Source organism: Macaca thibetana, chromosome 14, assembly GCF_024542745.1.
Source record: "Macaca thibetana thibetana isolate TM-01 chromosome 14, ASM2454274v1, whole genome shotgun sequence".
NCBI lineage: Eukaryota > Metazoa > Chordata > Mammalia > Primates > Cercopithecidae > Macaca > Macaca thibetana.
The window spans coordinates 14,059,612-14,075,551 of NC_065591.1; the positions used below are offsets into that span (position 1 = coordinate 14,059,612).

General features: G+C 39.1%; 1 protein-coding gene across 1 annotated transcript in view; it reads left to right on the forward strand.

Moving 5' to 3' along the window:
* Window positions 1-15,940, forward strand: part of PATL1 (PAT1 homolog 1, processing body mRNA decay factor) — a 32,833-nt gene that overhangs the window by 9,301 nt on the left and 7,592 nt on the right. Inside the window, exons 3-15 of the mRNA XM_050758492.1 lie at window positions 423-640; window positions 950-1,030; window positions 2,156-2,350; window positions 3,282-3,383; window positions 3,842-3,931; window positions 4,142-4,359; window positions 5,727-5,816; window positions 6,774-6,954; window positions 7,205-7,328; window positions 8,142-8,239; window positions 8,966-9,025; window positions 10,415-10,563; window positions 12,117-12,276. Coding sequence (XP_050614449.1) covers window positions 423-640; window positions 950-1,030; window positions 2,156-2,350; window positions 3,282-3,383; window positions 3,842-3,931; window positions 4,142-4,359; window positions 5,727-5,816; window positions 6,774-6,954; window positions 7,205-7,328; window positions 8,142-8,239; window positions 8,966-9,025; window positions 10,415-10,563; window positions 12,117-12,276 — 1,766 coding nt within the window. The remainder of the gene's footprint in view (window positions 1-422; window positions 641-949; window positions 1,031-2,155; window positions 2,351-3,281; window positions 3,384-3,841; window positions 3,932-4,141; window positions 4,360-5,726; window positions 5,817-6,773; window positions 6,955-7,204; window positions 7,329-8,141; window positions 8,240-8,965; window positions 9,026-10,414; window positions 10,564-12,116; window positions 12,277-15,940) is intronic.

The following is a 15,940-nucleotide window of genomic DNA, read 5'->3' on the forward strand; positions in this document are numbered from 1 at the left end:
TTCTGGAATTATTCATTTGGTTAACAGAATTGTGTAGGCCGGGCATGGTGGCTCATGCTTGTAATCCCAGCACTTTGGGAGGCTGAGGTGGGTGAGGTGAGTGGATCATTTGAGGTCGGGAGTTCGAGATCAGCCTGGCCAACATGGTGAAACCCCACCTCTACTAAAAATACAGAAATTAGCCAGGTGTGGTGGCGGGTGCCTGTAGTCCCAGCTACTCCAGCTACTCGGGAGGCTGAGGCAGAGAATCGCTTGAACCCGGGAGGTGGAGGTTGCAGTGAGCTGAGATCACGCCACTGCACTGCAGCCTGGGCGACAGAGTGAGACTCTGTCTTAAAAAATAAATAAATAACAGAATAATTGTGTAAAACTTTTTCGTACCACTATGAACTATTTCTTACATCAACTGTGTCATCTTATAGATGATGATTGGCAGGAAGCACATGAGCGCCTGGCTGAATTGGAAGAAAAGCTACCAGTGGCAGTTAATGAACAAACAGGCAATGGAGAGAGAGATGAAATGGACTTGTTAGGTGACCATGAGGAGAATCTGGCAGAAAGGCTCAGTAAGATGGTGATTGAAAATGAACTAGAAGATCCAGCTATCATGAGGGCAGTGCAGACCAGGCCAGTTTTACAAGTAAGTAAGTTACTCTGATTTGAGAACTATAGCAGACTAAAAATTAAAGTGAAGTATTGAACTTTGCCATTTTATTTTATCTATTCTAATGAGAGATTTACATGTGCCAGAGAAAATTGATAATATATTTCCTGATGATAGCAGTTCTAGAGATAAAGTTGGGGAATAATATATATTCTGGAGCCCCATAATTTCTTATTCTAAAGCAGCTTGAGGCTCTTTTGGAACCTTGCTCCCCAACAGCAGATAAGTCACCCAGAGAGTATACAACATTTCAGACTTTGTGTGTATGTTTTCCTTTTTTGTTAGCCCCAACCAGGAAGCCTGAATTCCAGTATCTGGGATGGATCTGAAGTTCTGAGGCGAATCCGAGGACCACTGCTTGCTCAGGTATTAAATACTTTCTCTTTATATAAAATTTCTAATATCCAAAAATTTTAAGTGGGTTCCTGTTGTCATCCTTTCCTTACTGAAGGGATTTATAGGTCTTTCATTTGCTAGAATTATGTCAACTACTGCATCCAGCACTTAGCTATGCCTTTCTTTAGCCTCCAGGGTAAAGGTTGCAAGGGAGCCATTGGAATTTAAATTTGTTAGTGTATGATTATGATTTGAATCACTTAAAAAGTCTTTTCTGAGCCAGGCGTGGTGGCTCACGCATGTAATCCCATCAGTTTGAGAGGCTGATGCGGGCGGATCACTTGAGGTGAGGAGTTCGAGACCAGCCTGGCCAACATGGTGAAACCCCATCTCTACTAAAATACAAAAATTAACCTGGTGTGGTGGTGGATGCCTGTAATCCCAGCTACTCAGGAGGCTGAGGCAGGATAATCACTTGAACCTGGGAAGTGGAAGTTGTAGTAAAGCAAGATCGCGCCACTGCACTCCAGCCTGGGCAACAGAGTGAGACTCCATCTCAAAAAAAAAAAAAGTCACTTCTATGCAAAACTATAGGGACAGAGAAGTCATCAGTGTTTACTAGTGGTTGGGCATGGCAGGAGGAGTTAACTGCAAAGGAACAATACAGTGGAATTTGTGGGGAGCGATACAGCTGTTCTTGCTCGCTCTCTTTTTTTTTTTGAGACCAGGTCTTACTGTGTCAACCAGGCTAGAGGGCACTGGTACAGTCATAGCTCTCTGTAACCTTGAACTCCTGGGCTCAAGTGATCCTCCCACCTCGCCTCTTGAGCAGCTGAGACTACAGGCACATGCCACCATGCCTGGCTAAGTTTTTTTATTTTTGTACAAATGAAGTCTCGCTGTGTTACCCAGGCTAGTCTCAAACTCCTGGCTTCGAGTGATCCTCCCACCTCAGCCTCCCAAAGCGCTGGGATTTCAGGCATGAGCCACTTACTTACCAAACTCAGAGAACCATATACCAAAAAGTAAATTTTACTATATGTGAATTAAAAATAAAGTTTAAAAATTTCTTAAGGTGTTTTTGGCATCTGTAGAGATTACTAAAACATATCAAGTTAGTTAATTTCTATTTTATTTTACCACTTCCTCAATTAGGAAATGCCTACAGTGTCTGTATTAGAATATGCCTTGCCTCAGAGGCCCCCCCAGGGTCCAGAAGATGATCGGGACCTTTCTGAACGTGCATTACCAAGGCGGTCAACTTCACCTATCATTGGCAGTCCTCCTGTTAGAGCTGTCCCCATAGGCACCCCACCTAAACAGATGGCTGTACCCAGCTTCACCCAACAGGTACCTCTCATTAACAAGCACACAGCCCAGGATATTGGGAATCTGGGCAAAATTATTTGGAAAATTGGTGATGTTGGGTGGAGGGTGGAAATTTTGGGTAGGCATTAGATTAGAAAGAAAAATAGCTAGTTCGAGGATAAATTAGTACAAATAAGAGACACATTCCCTGATACCCTTTGCTGCTGCTATTGCTGCTGCCTTTTAATTGGGGGAGAAAAAATGGTAGTTAGCCACATTTAGCACATATATCCTTTTTAAAGTGTTTTGCTGGCTGCCCAAAACATTGTCAGAGAGATAACTGAAAGCTGGGGGGAGTGGGAACACACAGCATTGTCCACATCCCTTTTTACCTTTAAGATATCCCTGCTTTCCCTAGAGCCTGTGCAGTCCTGTTCCATAGACTTTCCTCCACCTGAAACCAGCAGCTGAAAAGGAAGGCCAATTTGGAAGGTATGGGGGGAGGGTGGTGTTGGTATGGCCTAGTTAGGCTCAACATCCTATGAAATGGTGGAGTCACAATGTATCACAAAAGTGCTGAGCATGGCGGCCATATCACAGGGGCTTCAGAATAGGACTTAGTTAATCCTCCAGCTTTCTTATCATTCCTTCTCCCTCAGTGCTACCAAAATATATCCTCTTGGAGAGAATTTGCAAGTCAGAATATCTGCTGGTATCTCCCTCAGACAGCATGGAAGGGTGGGGATAACTGGAGAATTAGCTAAATCTTCCTCAGTTAATGCTGACACTGTACTTGATTTGTGAGAGAAAGTGGCCCAAGGTTCTGTATTTGAACCTGTAGCCATAGCAATTTGCTTAGAAGTAGGGCTTTGCATTGAGTTCTGTGTCTCTACCAGTACTTGAGGGGAGGGAGTGTAGGTGGAAGAAAAACTGATTTCATTGAGTGTAGTTGTATATATGTTTGTCCTGATAGATTCTGTGTCCGAAGCCTGTCCATGTTCGGCCCCCAATGCCACCTCGTTATCCTGCTCCCTATGGTGAGAGGATGTCTCCAAACCAGCTCTGCAGTGTCCCGGTATGTCACTTTAAGCCTAACAAAAATGTGCAGTATGTATTTTCTGATCGCTATTTGTATGATCATTGCCAGTATTTAGATTTGCTGACATCTCCTAAATTATACCTATTTTTTATAATCTCCTTAAATTTCTGGATCCAATTGTCCCCAGGTCAGAGGACAGTTGTTTCTTACATCAACTCTTTTCTTATCTTTAAAAATCTAAACTGATTGTGATCATCTGGTTCCTACCGTTTCAGTCCCACATTCTACTGCTTTCTTTTTCATGTCACATGGTCATGGTGTTTTTGTAATTCCTAGCGTTACTCTTTTTTTATATTCCAGAACTTGACTCTGTAATTTGAGAGTTATTATACCCAAGTTTATACTGCATTTCTGCTGAGTTTCCTTATTATTATATTGATGTACCCCCTGTTTTATAGCATATTCTTTTTTTTTTTTCTTTTTTTTTATCTTAGAACTCTTCCCTCCTGGGTCACCCTTTTCCTCCTAGTGTTCCTCCTGTTCTCAGCCCCCTCCAGAGAGCACAGCTTCTTGGAGGAGCACAGGTAAGCCTCTAATTAACCCTACTCATAAAGAACTCTCCTACTTTCCTAAAGTTCATTAGATGGTAGCCCCTTTTTTGCTGTTAATCACTACTCTTATTTTTGCCTTTACTTTTTCAAACAAAGTTATTGATGGAAACAGTATTCACCTTTCTGTAGACAAAAGCAAAGGGACTTGCTAATTGTCTAAATCTAAGATATTCCTCTTTGTAGCTACAGCCTGGACGAATGTCTCCCAGCCAGTTTGCACGGGTGCCTGGATTTGTTGGTAGTCCACTTGCTGCCATGAATCCCAAGTTGCTACAAGGGCGAGTTGGGCAGATGCTTCCCCCAGCACCAGGCTTCCGTGCCTTCTTTAGTGCTCCACCCTCCGCTACACCACCTCCACAGCAGCACCCTCCTGGCCCAGGACCCCACCTGCAAAACCTAAGGTATACAAAATCAATGCCACTATTTATCAATTATCAGCCAAGTCTCTTGATTGTGGATGTGTAGTTTTATAAGTCTCTTGATATTTGCTAACTAATAAATTTTAAGATGTTATTGGATCCTCAGGTTGACAAACATGGAAATGTTTGACAATCTCCAGGCTTTCTTGTGAATCACATTTTTCTCACATTACCAGAAGGTATGGAATAGAGCAACAGATGCTGAAAAGTCAGCTAATCTTCACACTAGCTAAGTTGTTTGCTTTTATCCTCTGGTTTTATAACAAAAGGGGTTCAAGTTCCTGTTTCGGTGAAGTTGTGTTTTATTACATATCGTATTGTGGCAGTCAGGATTTTCAAGAGACACCCGAGAACCAGTAGAGGAAAGAGAGCAAGAATGTTCATGTGAGCAAGTTTTATTTTAAGAAATCGGCTCATGTGATTGTAGAGACTGACAAGTTCGAAATCCGTAAGACAGACCAGCAGGCAAGAAACAGTTTTTAAAAGCTCAAGTTGCAGTCTTGAGTTTGAAATAAGTATAGCAGGTCAGCAGTCAAGACACTCAAGCAGGATTTCTGTGTTCCACTCTTGAGGCAGAATTCCTTCTTCTGGGAAACTTTAGTTTGTTATAAATGTTAATCACATCTTTACAAAATACCCTCACAGCAACATCTAAGCAGTGTTTGACCAAATAACTGGGTACTAAGGCCTAGTCATATTAACTATCACACATATATCTTTAATAATATTCCCACATAGTTGAAACTGAGTATGTTAAACCTACTTAGAGACTTCTGTTAAACAGTTAAAAGCAAAAAGAAAAAGAATTATACTGCTTTACTCCTAATTCACTCAGATTTCATGATCACCCTTTTAGAACTTGGTCTTTGTGGAAGATATGTAAAAATATGACTCTCTTTTGCTTCTAAAAGGTCTCCTTAGAATGGACTTTTTTATTTTTTTATTTTTTTGAGACAGAGTCTCACTCTGCCTCCCAGGCTGGAGTGCAGTGACCCACACGATATCGGCTCACTGCAAACTCTGCCACCTAGGCTCAAGCGATTCTACTGCCTCAGCCTTCCAAGTAGCTGGAACTGCAGGCGCCTGCTACCACACCCAGCTAATTTTTGTATTTTTAATAAAGACAGGGTTTCACCATGTTGGCCAGGCTGGTCTCGAGCTCCTGACCTCAAGTGTTCCACCCGCCTTGGCCTCCCAAAGTGCTGGGATTACACACTGCACCCAGCCCGAATAGACTTTTGTAGTCCCTTAAGTTAACCTGTATGAAGTTATCCTGTACTGACAACATTCTTTAAAATTTCAAATCATCAGGATGACCAAACTGAGAACCTCTGTTCCATTTTTCTTAGATCTCAGGCCCCAGTGTTTAGACCGGACACAACTCACCTTCATCCACAGCACCGTCGACTCTTGTATCAGAGACAGCAACAGAATAGAAAGTAAGTACTCATCCAACTCCTTTATGGCTTCTTAATTCAGCTTTTAATTTTGACAGTGTAACAACATGCTATTTAGTTGTTTGTTTTTTTTGTAAGTTTACTTCGTATCCGTAAACCTGAATGTATTATCAACATGTAAATATGAAAAGCATAATATTGAGTAAAGAAGCAAGGAACGGAATTACATGTACCATTTATGTAAAACTAAAAGGCACACAGAATAATACTGTGTAATATTTAAACACAGACACACAAGTAATAAACGTACAAAAACATTTCAGGGAGGATACATACCAAGGCATGATAGTGGTTCCTCTATGAAGGAAGAGAAGCTGGAAACTGGGTCTAGAGGGGTACAACAGGGCCTCTGTCAGTGTAACACTGTGTTATTTTAATATTACTTTAAAATATTTGAAGCAAATTCAACCAAATACATTTTTTTCTATTAGGTCTAGGTGATGGGTAAATGGATATTTATTATAGTATTTGCTGGGCTTTTTCTCTGAATTTGAAATATTTCGTGATTTTTAATGAGTTTAAAATATTTATGTATACTTCAGAGCTAAATCGCCTGTGTCAAAATCCCTTAGTCCACCACTAGATGTATGGCTTTGGACAAGTTACTTGATCTCTCTTTGGCGTCGGTTTGTTGTCTTAAGTGGGGAAGAGAAAACTACCTACCTCACAGAGTTATTCTAGAGCTTATACAAAAGTCCATAGGTGAATATGCTTAGCATATGGAAAGGTACTCAGATCTTAGTTTTATTTCTTGATTATTTATTACATAGCTCTTTCCTCTTAAATTCTATTAAAACTTAGTTCTTTTTCACTCCCCTTTTAAGAAAAGCAAGGGGAATCTTTAAAAAAAAAAAAAAAAAACTGGCCTCATTTATTCCTCTGTGTTAAAAAGTGTAATTAATTTGCCCACTTGGAGTGAATGTGGTGTATGTTTTTCAGTCAGCATCGGAATCTCAATGGTGCAGGAGATAGAGGAAGTCACCGGAGCAGTCATCAAGATCATCTCCGAAAGGATCCATATGCCAATCTCATGTTGCAGCGGGAAAAGGATTGGGTCTCCAAAATCCAGATGATGCAACTGCAAAGCACTGATCCCTACCTGGATGATTTTTATTACCAGGTAAATACTCTGTGCTAGTTTTGAGGATAATTGTTTGGTCCCCTACACTGGTAAGGGTATTCATTTAAATATTGGTACAATTAAATATTTGTAAAATTTTCTTTTGAGATACTTAGCCTCTTGCACTACTCACTATCAGTACATTTCTAGAACTGAACTTGTGTTACTGTCACTGGCATAAATTATTTGATGGTAAACAACAGTCGTGTTCTGTGCTTATGTTACAACCGAAATCATCCTCTCATGGTAGAATTACTTTGAAAAACTGGAGAAACTGTCAGCTGCTGAAGAAATACAAGGTGATGGCCCTAAGAAGGAACGCACCAAGCTTATCACCCCTCAGGTGGCCAAACTGGAGCACGCCTATAAGCCAGGTAAGGTCCTCATAAGAAAAATGCCCATAATAAAAGAAATTTGAGAAGCCGCTGATTAAATATAGACAAGTGTATATGTGGACGGATATGTAAAGACATTTCAAAGTGATTTTAAAGTACCATTGTCCTTAATAAATGCAAAACTCAGCCTTTATTCGAGCCTGGACTGAACGCGTTGACATGTGCCTTTTCAGGTCCTTTTCTACTTGAGATTTCATGATTTTTTAAATGTATTCTAATTTTCAGTACCCCTAAAATAAGGGGGAAATACTTTAGATTTTTTATTGTGATAATTATTGTAACAAAAAAAGAGAGAAAGGATAGATTTTGATAAGGGGTTGCTTTAAATAATACATTGACCTTTTTTTTTTTTTTTTTTTTTTTTTTTGAGAAAGAGCCTTACTCTGTTGCCCAGGCTGGAGTGCATTAGTGCCATCCCAGCTCGCTGCAACCTCCACCTCCTGGGCTCAAGCGACTCTCATGTCTCACCCTCCTGAGTAGCTGGGATTACAGGCGTGTGCCACGACATCCAGCTAATTTTTGTACTTTTAGTAGAGACGGGGTTTCGCCATGTTGGCCGGGCTAGTCTCGGACTCCTGGCCTCAAGTGACCCACCCACCTCGGCCTGCCAAAGTGCTGGGATAATAGGTGTGAGTTACCACACCCGGCCTAAATAACACATTGACTTTTGCAGTAAGTTATTAGACTATGAGTAAGGTACAGAGGAAAGTAAAAATCTTATTTGAACACTGCCTGCCTGCATTGCTGACTTTTTATTTTGTTGGATTTTTTTTTTTTTTTTTGTCTTTGCAGTGCAATTTGAGGGCTCTTTGGGAAAGCTTACTGTTTCTAGTGTGAATAATCCCCGAAAAATGATTGATGCTGTTGTGACATCTCGGAGTGAGGATGATGTAAGTGTCAACAAAATTGTCTGTTTAAGAACATCTGATTTGTGACCATTTCTTTTGGGGTCACCATGGAATGAGATCAGGCATGGTAGAGTTGTTTGTAGTCTAACCTGGGACCTCCTATCTTGTCATGCATTCTAGTTTTCCACAGATGTGCTGCAATATTAACACCTTCATTTCTAAGGCAGCCAGGCAGGGACTAGGGTGGCAGGAGTCTTTGGACTGGGTAGCTCTGGCTGCAAACAGCATGTGTTTACTCCAGTTTGATGTTTTAAAAAATTATCATTTTCTATGTGTTTTAAGATTTTCAGAAAGAGGATCAGAAAAAATAATTATGGGGTACGAGGCTTAGTACCTGGGTGATGAAAGAATTTGTACAACCCCCATAACACAAGTTTACCTGTGTAACAAACACATGTACCCTATAACCTGCACGTGTACCCTTGAACGTAAAATTAAAGTTTAAAAATAAAAAACAAGATTTTCATATTTCATATGATTTCCTTATCCTCTACTAAGATTACCCTTTGCCTATCTATGAATGCAATTTAATAGTTTGTGGGTTAAGTCAACTTTGACCTTTGGTCATACTAGGGTTGCTTTAGATTAACTTTCAGAGACTCAATTATCTTCTCAAAGTACTGTCACAAATGAACCTACAGATGCACACTTGATAAATTATTTTGACAAAGGTAAAGAATTTGCATTGAATAGTCTTCTCTTTTTTAGGAGACAAAAGAAAAACAAGTTCGAGACAAGAGGAGAAAAACCCTTGTCATAATTGAGAAAGTAAGTTTAGAATTTGTTGCTGTAGTTAGTTTCAAATATGGAACTGTCACATGTATGTATACGCTAGAACTGAAACAGTGAGCAATCAATCAGTGTTCTTTGGTTTTAATTCATGAATGTATTCTTGGTAAGTGACTGTTGTGTACCAGATAACTCTGGAAAGGATTATGGTATGTTTCACCTATTGGCATCATAGAAAGAACACTGCAGTTAAAGTTGGAAGTGTACTGGGTTTTTGTCCAAGCTTATTCAGTTAATAGCTGAGTGTCTTTGGGCAAGTCACCTCTCTAAGCCTGATAAAATGGGAATAAAAATTACATTGTCCTACCTATGGATTGATTTAGTTCACAGATATTTACTGGGCACTATTCTGGGTGCTGAGGAAACTAATGGATATTAATAGTTGATTTGTAAAATGTAAACACCACATTGTAAGGCCATACACCATAGTGGGTAAAAGCATGGACTCTAGAACCAAGCTGCAAATCATGTCTTTTCCATTTCTGAGTCTGTAACTTAAGGCACGTTATTTAACCTTTCTATGCTCAGTTTCTTTATCTGTAAAAATGGAGATGATAGTAGTAGTTTTCTCTTTGGATTGCCTTTTTTTTTTTTTTTTCTTTTTGAGACAGAGTCTCACTCTGTCGCCCAGGCTGGAGTGCAGTGGTGTGATCTCAGCTCACTGCAACCACCACCTCCTGGGTTCAAGCGATTCTCCTGCCTTAGCCTCTTAAGTAGTTGGGATTACAGGTGCGGGCTACCTCACCCGACTAATTTTTTGTATTTTTAGTAGAGATGGGGTTTTACCATGTTGGCCAGTCTGGTCAAGGAAAGTGTAATTATTTTACTATCTTTTTTTTTTTTTTTTGAGACAGAGTTTCACTCTTGTTGCCCAGGCTGAAGTGCAATGGCGAGATCTTGGCTCACCACAACCTCCGCCTACAGGGTTCAAGTAATTGTCCTGCCTCAGCCACCCGCATAGCTGGGATTATAGGCATTTGCCACTACGCCCGGCTAATTTTGTATTTTTAGTAGAGACGGGGTTTCTCCATGTTGTTCAGGCTGATCTTGAACTCCCAACCTCAGGTGATCCGCCCATCTCGGCCTCCCAAAGTGCTGGGATTACAGGCATGAGCCACTGTGCCCGGACTATTTTAATATCTTTGCCTGGTAGAATGGAGGTCAGAGAGAGACAAAGAATGGTGGTTTGAGGAACTTTTTAAGTTATTTCATATGGTTTTCCACATTTAAAAAAAATCTCAGTCTTTCTATAATAAGTTTGTATTCTTTTGTCTTTTTCTAGTAGTCAGTCCTAAACAGTGAAATTGTTTAACTAATACTCTGGTTCTGACCCAGCATGCTGTGGCCTGCTTTTGTCTCCCTTCTTAGACCTACAGCTTACTCCTTGATGTGGAGGACTATGAAAGACGTTATCTCCTATGTCTAGAAGAAGAGCGACCTGCCCTAATGGATGAGAGAAAGCACAAAATTTGTAGCATGTATGACAACTTGAGGGGGAAATTGCCTGGACAAGAGAGGTAAGCATTATGTACTTTGAGGAAAACATTAAACTAACTGGACTCCTTCCTCTGTCATAACTGGACTTCATACATTTCTGCTTCTTAAGTATACTTCCCTACCATCTCTGTAAGCTCAGAATCTATCCTTTTAGCCTAACTCAAATGCCACTTTATTTAAAATATGAATTATCTTTTCCAGTGAGGAAAGAAAAAAAACCTCTTTATCCTGAATTTATCATTCAACAAATACATAGTATCTGCCAGGGACAGTGCTAGGGGCTAGAGATATAGTGGATAACATTATTGGGTTCTTGTTTTTGTGCTTACAGATTGCACCTGATTTATGATTACTAGCATGTTTAACCTTGTAATCTTTATTATTATTAAGATCAGATATACAAACATTTATACTTCCTGGGATTTCCACAAAATATTTATATCCTGTTGAAACCATTCAGTCTTCCAATGAGGAATCCCTCTCCTACCCCATTATCTGCAAAAGAATCTTGCTCATGTTAAATGTTCTGTAAATCCTAAATACTTATTTGATATATTCAAGAGAACTACAACTTCTAATAACTCCCTTTCCTTTTACCCGTTCAAGAGAATCGCTGATCCTTCTAAGCCAGGACATACACAAAACCAAACATAAGAATAAGCACTTCCTTTTCAACACACCTTGTCTGGAGTTAGGCTGACAGGGAACTGGTTGAATAAATGGTTTATCCATAGATTGGAATGTTATCTAGCCATTAAAATGTATGTGGTTGAAATATATTTATTGACATAGAAATAAGTTGTTGAGTGAAAAAAGTCAAGGTACAAAACCATATGCATTCTATGAGCCCATTGTTTTATGAAAGAAAAAAATATGTAATACAAAGCAAAATGTTGTTTAAAATGGTAACACTAATTAACTCTGAGTTGATGAATGTTTTTTTTTTTTTTTTTTTTTTTTAAAGCTATTGCTCTGTTAACCTATGTTATTTGTATGGTTACTTAAAAGTTAAGAGAGGGAGGCCAAGCACTTTGGGACCCTGAGGGGGTGGATCACTTGAGGTCAGGAATTCGGAGACCAGCCTGGCCAACATGGTGAAACCCTGTCTCTAGAAAAATACAAAAATCAGCTGGTCATGGTGGCGGGCATCTATCGTCCCAGCTGCTTGGGAGGCTGAGGCAGGAGAATCACTTGAATCCAAGAGGTGGAGGCTGCAGTGAGCCAAGACAGCGCCACTGCACTCCAGCCTGGGTAACAAAGCGAGACATTGTCTCAAAAAAAAAAAAAAAAAAGAGAAAAAAGAAAAGAAAAAAAGTTAAGGAAATTAGTGCATACAGTTGGCCAAGTTTTTTTTTAACCATATAATTTGTGAAATGATGATTTTCTACATTTGTAAAACCTGAAAATTTACTTTTTATTTGGTTGAGATTTGGAGAAGTAATTCCTACTAATTTATTTTATTGTAGAATGAAAATGAATGCAGTATATTCATTCAGTAACATCTAAGAGGAAAAAAATGAGGGTTTCTTAATTGTTCTTGCTGACCTAAGTTGGCATTTTTCTTCCGTTGCAGGCCTAGTGATGACCACTTTGTACAGATCATGTGTATCCGAAAAGGGAAGAGAATGGTTGCCCGTATTCTTCCTTTCCTCTCCACAGAGCAAGCAGCTGACATTCTCATGACAACAGCCAGGAACCTCCCTTTCCTTATCAAGAAGGATGCACAAGATGAGGTGACTCTGCAAGATGGGACAGCTTGCCTTTGAGTCTTTATAACTGATAAGATTTCTAGAATGCAAACTTATTTTCCTCTCCTCTTCCCTTTTGTATTTTTGTCTAATCTTTGGCCGTGTGATTTGATTATTTAAAACAAAACCTTTAGTATTTCAGGCCTATATTTTTAATCCCATATTTGGTCAAACAGACTACATTTCTAAACATGAGAAAAACAACAATTCCCTCTTACTTGACATAGTTGTGAAGATGTGGTCTGTATCAGAATTACTTGTGTAGATAAGTCAGTTCCACCCCAAACTGCTGAATCAGAATTTACAGAAGGATTAGGGTTTTTGTATCTTAGTCTCCAACTGAATCTGATGTTCACTGAAGTTTGAAAACTTAGTCTTGGTTACTTTGCTAGATATAAAGTATCATTATTGGTCTGTTATCAGTAGCTTAACATTAGCCTGTAGACTTAGTTAAATGGTATCCCACAGCAGTTGAATTAGTCCCCTTTTGGTTTCTTTTTTTTTTTTTTTTTTTTTTTTGAGACAGAGTTTTGCTCTGTCACACAGGCAAGAGTGCAATGGTGTCATCTTGGCTCACTGCAACCTCCGTGTCCCAGGCTCAGGTGATTCTCCCACCTCCTGAGTAGCTGGGACTACAGGCATGCGCCACCATGCTCGGCTAATTTTTTTACCTTTTGTAGAGACGGGGTTTTGCCACGTTGCCCAGACTGGTCTCAAACTCCTGGACTCATGCAGTCCTCTTGCCTTGGCCTCCCAAAGTGCTAGGATTACAGGCTTGAGCCACTGCGTCCAACCCGAGCCAGCCCTTTAAATAATTTTTATCATGATCTAAACTGGGCTGGAATTTTAACATGGTTATCACATGTGCAAGTTAATTCTTGGTTAGAGTTTTTCTCTCCTTATCCTTGTCATAGCACACCTGAAAGATGAGCAAAATTTAGAATAGTCTTAAGAAGTTCAAAATAAGAAATCGATAAAAGTAGGACAAAGGATGAATATTAGTGCAAGATTCAGAGTAGTGAAATATATGAGAGTGAACCTGTTATAGACTACAAGTTGAGTAATAACCATCTAAGTAATGAGTCCCCAGAAAACACAGAACACCAGAATACCTTCTAAATGGTATGCTACAAAAGGGAAACTATTCCTTCATAGATCCTTGAAATGTTAGCATCTGCAGAAGAAATGAAAGAGAAGTTTAGGTCTCATTGAAAGCAGTGAAGTGGGTTGGGACAAGTATATATTTAAAAGATTTGGCTGGGCACAGTGGCTTACACCTATAATCCCAACACTTTGGGAGGCTGAGGCAAGTGGATCACTTGAGGCCAAGAGTTCAAGACCAGCCTGGGGCAACATGGTGAAAACCTGTCTCTACTAAAACTAGAGAAAAAAAAAAAACAAAAAAAACTGAGCCGGACACAGTAGTGTATGCCTATGGTCCCAGCTACTCAAAAAAAAAAAAAAAAAAAGATTCCACAAATGAAAAATGAGTTGGGGAAAAGTTCCAGTATTTGAGGTTTATCCTAGAAAATAGAAGACCAGACTAAAAAAGTAACAGCTACCTTAGAGCATGTAAATTGTACGCAGTGTAATGGTCACTTGTAATCCCACCAGAGCTCTTCTGTGGAAACAAGTTTGGGAGATATTTGCTGAATACTTCTATGTGCCAGGCACTATTTTACCTCCTAGAAATACAGCACCTAGTTCTAGGTGCTAAAAGATAAGAGTACAAAAATGCCTGCTTTCGTAGAGCTTACCTGCTAGGGAGGAAAGTTTGGCTAAATACCAAGGCTGATTTTTACCTGTATGTTTTAAGGAGTAATAAACCATATCTCTAAATACCATTTTCTTGAAGTAATAGCTGGTTCTAGGTCTGAATCATGAAATGTACAAGATATCCTGGAATATGTCGTGCCAGAAAGCAAGGAAGTTAATAGATTACTAGGGTCCTGTCTAAAGGATGCACAAACTAATTTCAAGGGACTCACATTGGCCAAAAGTGGAATAATTTTCATCAGAAAGAACAATTACAGCAGTAGATTGAAATATATCAAATATATTTAATGAGTTAATAATGTTTAAGCATATATTGATCTCCTTTGGAGACTACTAGACCATCAACTCACTATTCAGAAAATTGGTAAATAAAGGAGCATTTATCCTGCCTTTCCATTACAACCAAATGTCATGGTAATCAGACAGTTGATAATACAAAGTTCTTCTTTGTAGAAGAATTTTTGCTAATAAATACAAAAGAAATGATAAAATTAGAAAATAACTGTTTTCACAAACCTCAATGGAAAAGCAGTCAATCTAGACAGTGCTCATTACTGGCTGCTAAAAGCATTAGGTAAAAAGTGGATGGGGAACTTTACAGTGGTTGGAGCAGCCTGGCAACACGTGAACCCACTGATGAACTCTTAACACCTCTAAGAGTGGGACAACCAAGCACTGTGCTTTTTTTTAAAAAAAAAAAAAAAAAAAGGAAACAGAATCTTCCTATGTTTCCAGGCTTGTCTCAAGCTCCTGGGCTCAAGCAATCTTCCCATCTCTGCTTCCTAAAATGCAGGGATTACGGGCATGAGCCACCATACCTAGCTCTTCTTGACATAATGCAATGGAAAACACACAAGTTCTATCCATGACGTTTTCTCACATGTCCCTCCCACACCCTACTGAACCTGAATCAAATAAACCTGTTACTCTAACTATCCGTTTAGGAGGGAAACAAAGGATAGCAGAACCTGCTAAGTGATACTGCCAACATGCACTTTGCCAAATTCAAGCTACAGAACAAATGACCCAGTTTCTTTAACAGTTAAATAACAAGAGAAAAGGGCCAGTGGCAGAGGACCTGTTAGATTTTAAAAACCTTACCAGGCAAATGCAATGTGTGGATCTTGTTTGAACCATAATTAGCACAATAATGGTTCTAATACAAAGTTCAGCTGCTAAATTTTAAAAGGCATTTGGGGGAATTTGAATTTGGAACAGACACTAGATGATATTTTAAAATTATTTCCTGAGAAATGTTCTATGAAAAAAAATTATTATTTATTTTGTTAGGTATGATATTGTGAGAGATTTTGTTAGAAATACAAACTGATATATTTTGGGATGAAATGATATGATACAGGAGGAATATGGATTTAATAAGATTGGCAAAATGTTGTTTGGTTGACGTTGAAATTGGGTGGTGAGTACATCAATGTCATTATGCTGCTGTTTGTATTTTCGTGTATGTTTTAAAATGACCATAATAAAAGCTTTATTTATAGTAGTAGACCACAAAAAAATATTTTACTCCCCATTTGCCGGTGCCATTTAAAGTAAAACCAACCATCACTTTATACCGTGGGCATTGATTGTCTGGAAGCACTCTTGATTTCCTTTGTTGTGTTATAACCTAGTTATTTATATTAATAGTTCTGTATTTTAACTTTCCAGTTGGCTACATGACAAAAGAAATAAATGACTAGAAGACTGGAATTCAGCAGCCTTGGGTTCTGGCTCTAGCTGCTGGCTGTGTAACTCCAAACACTGAGTTTCTCATCACTTTATAGATTCTCTAAAAATCTATAAAAATTGGCTAATTATTTCTCTTCTTCCTCATTGAGCTTTTTTAAGAATAAGAGAAAATACAATTAAA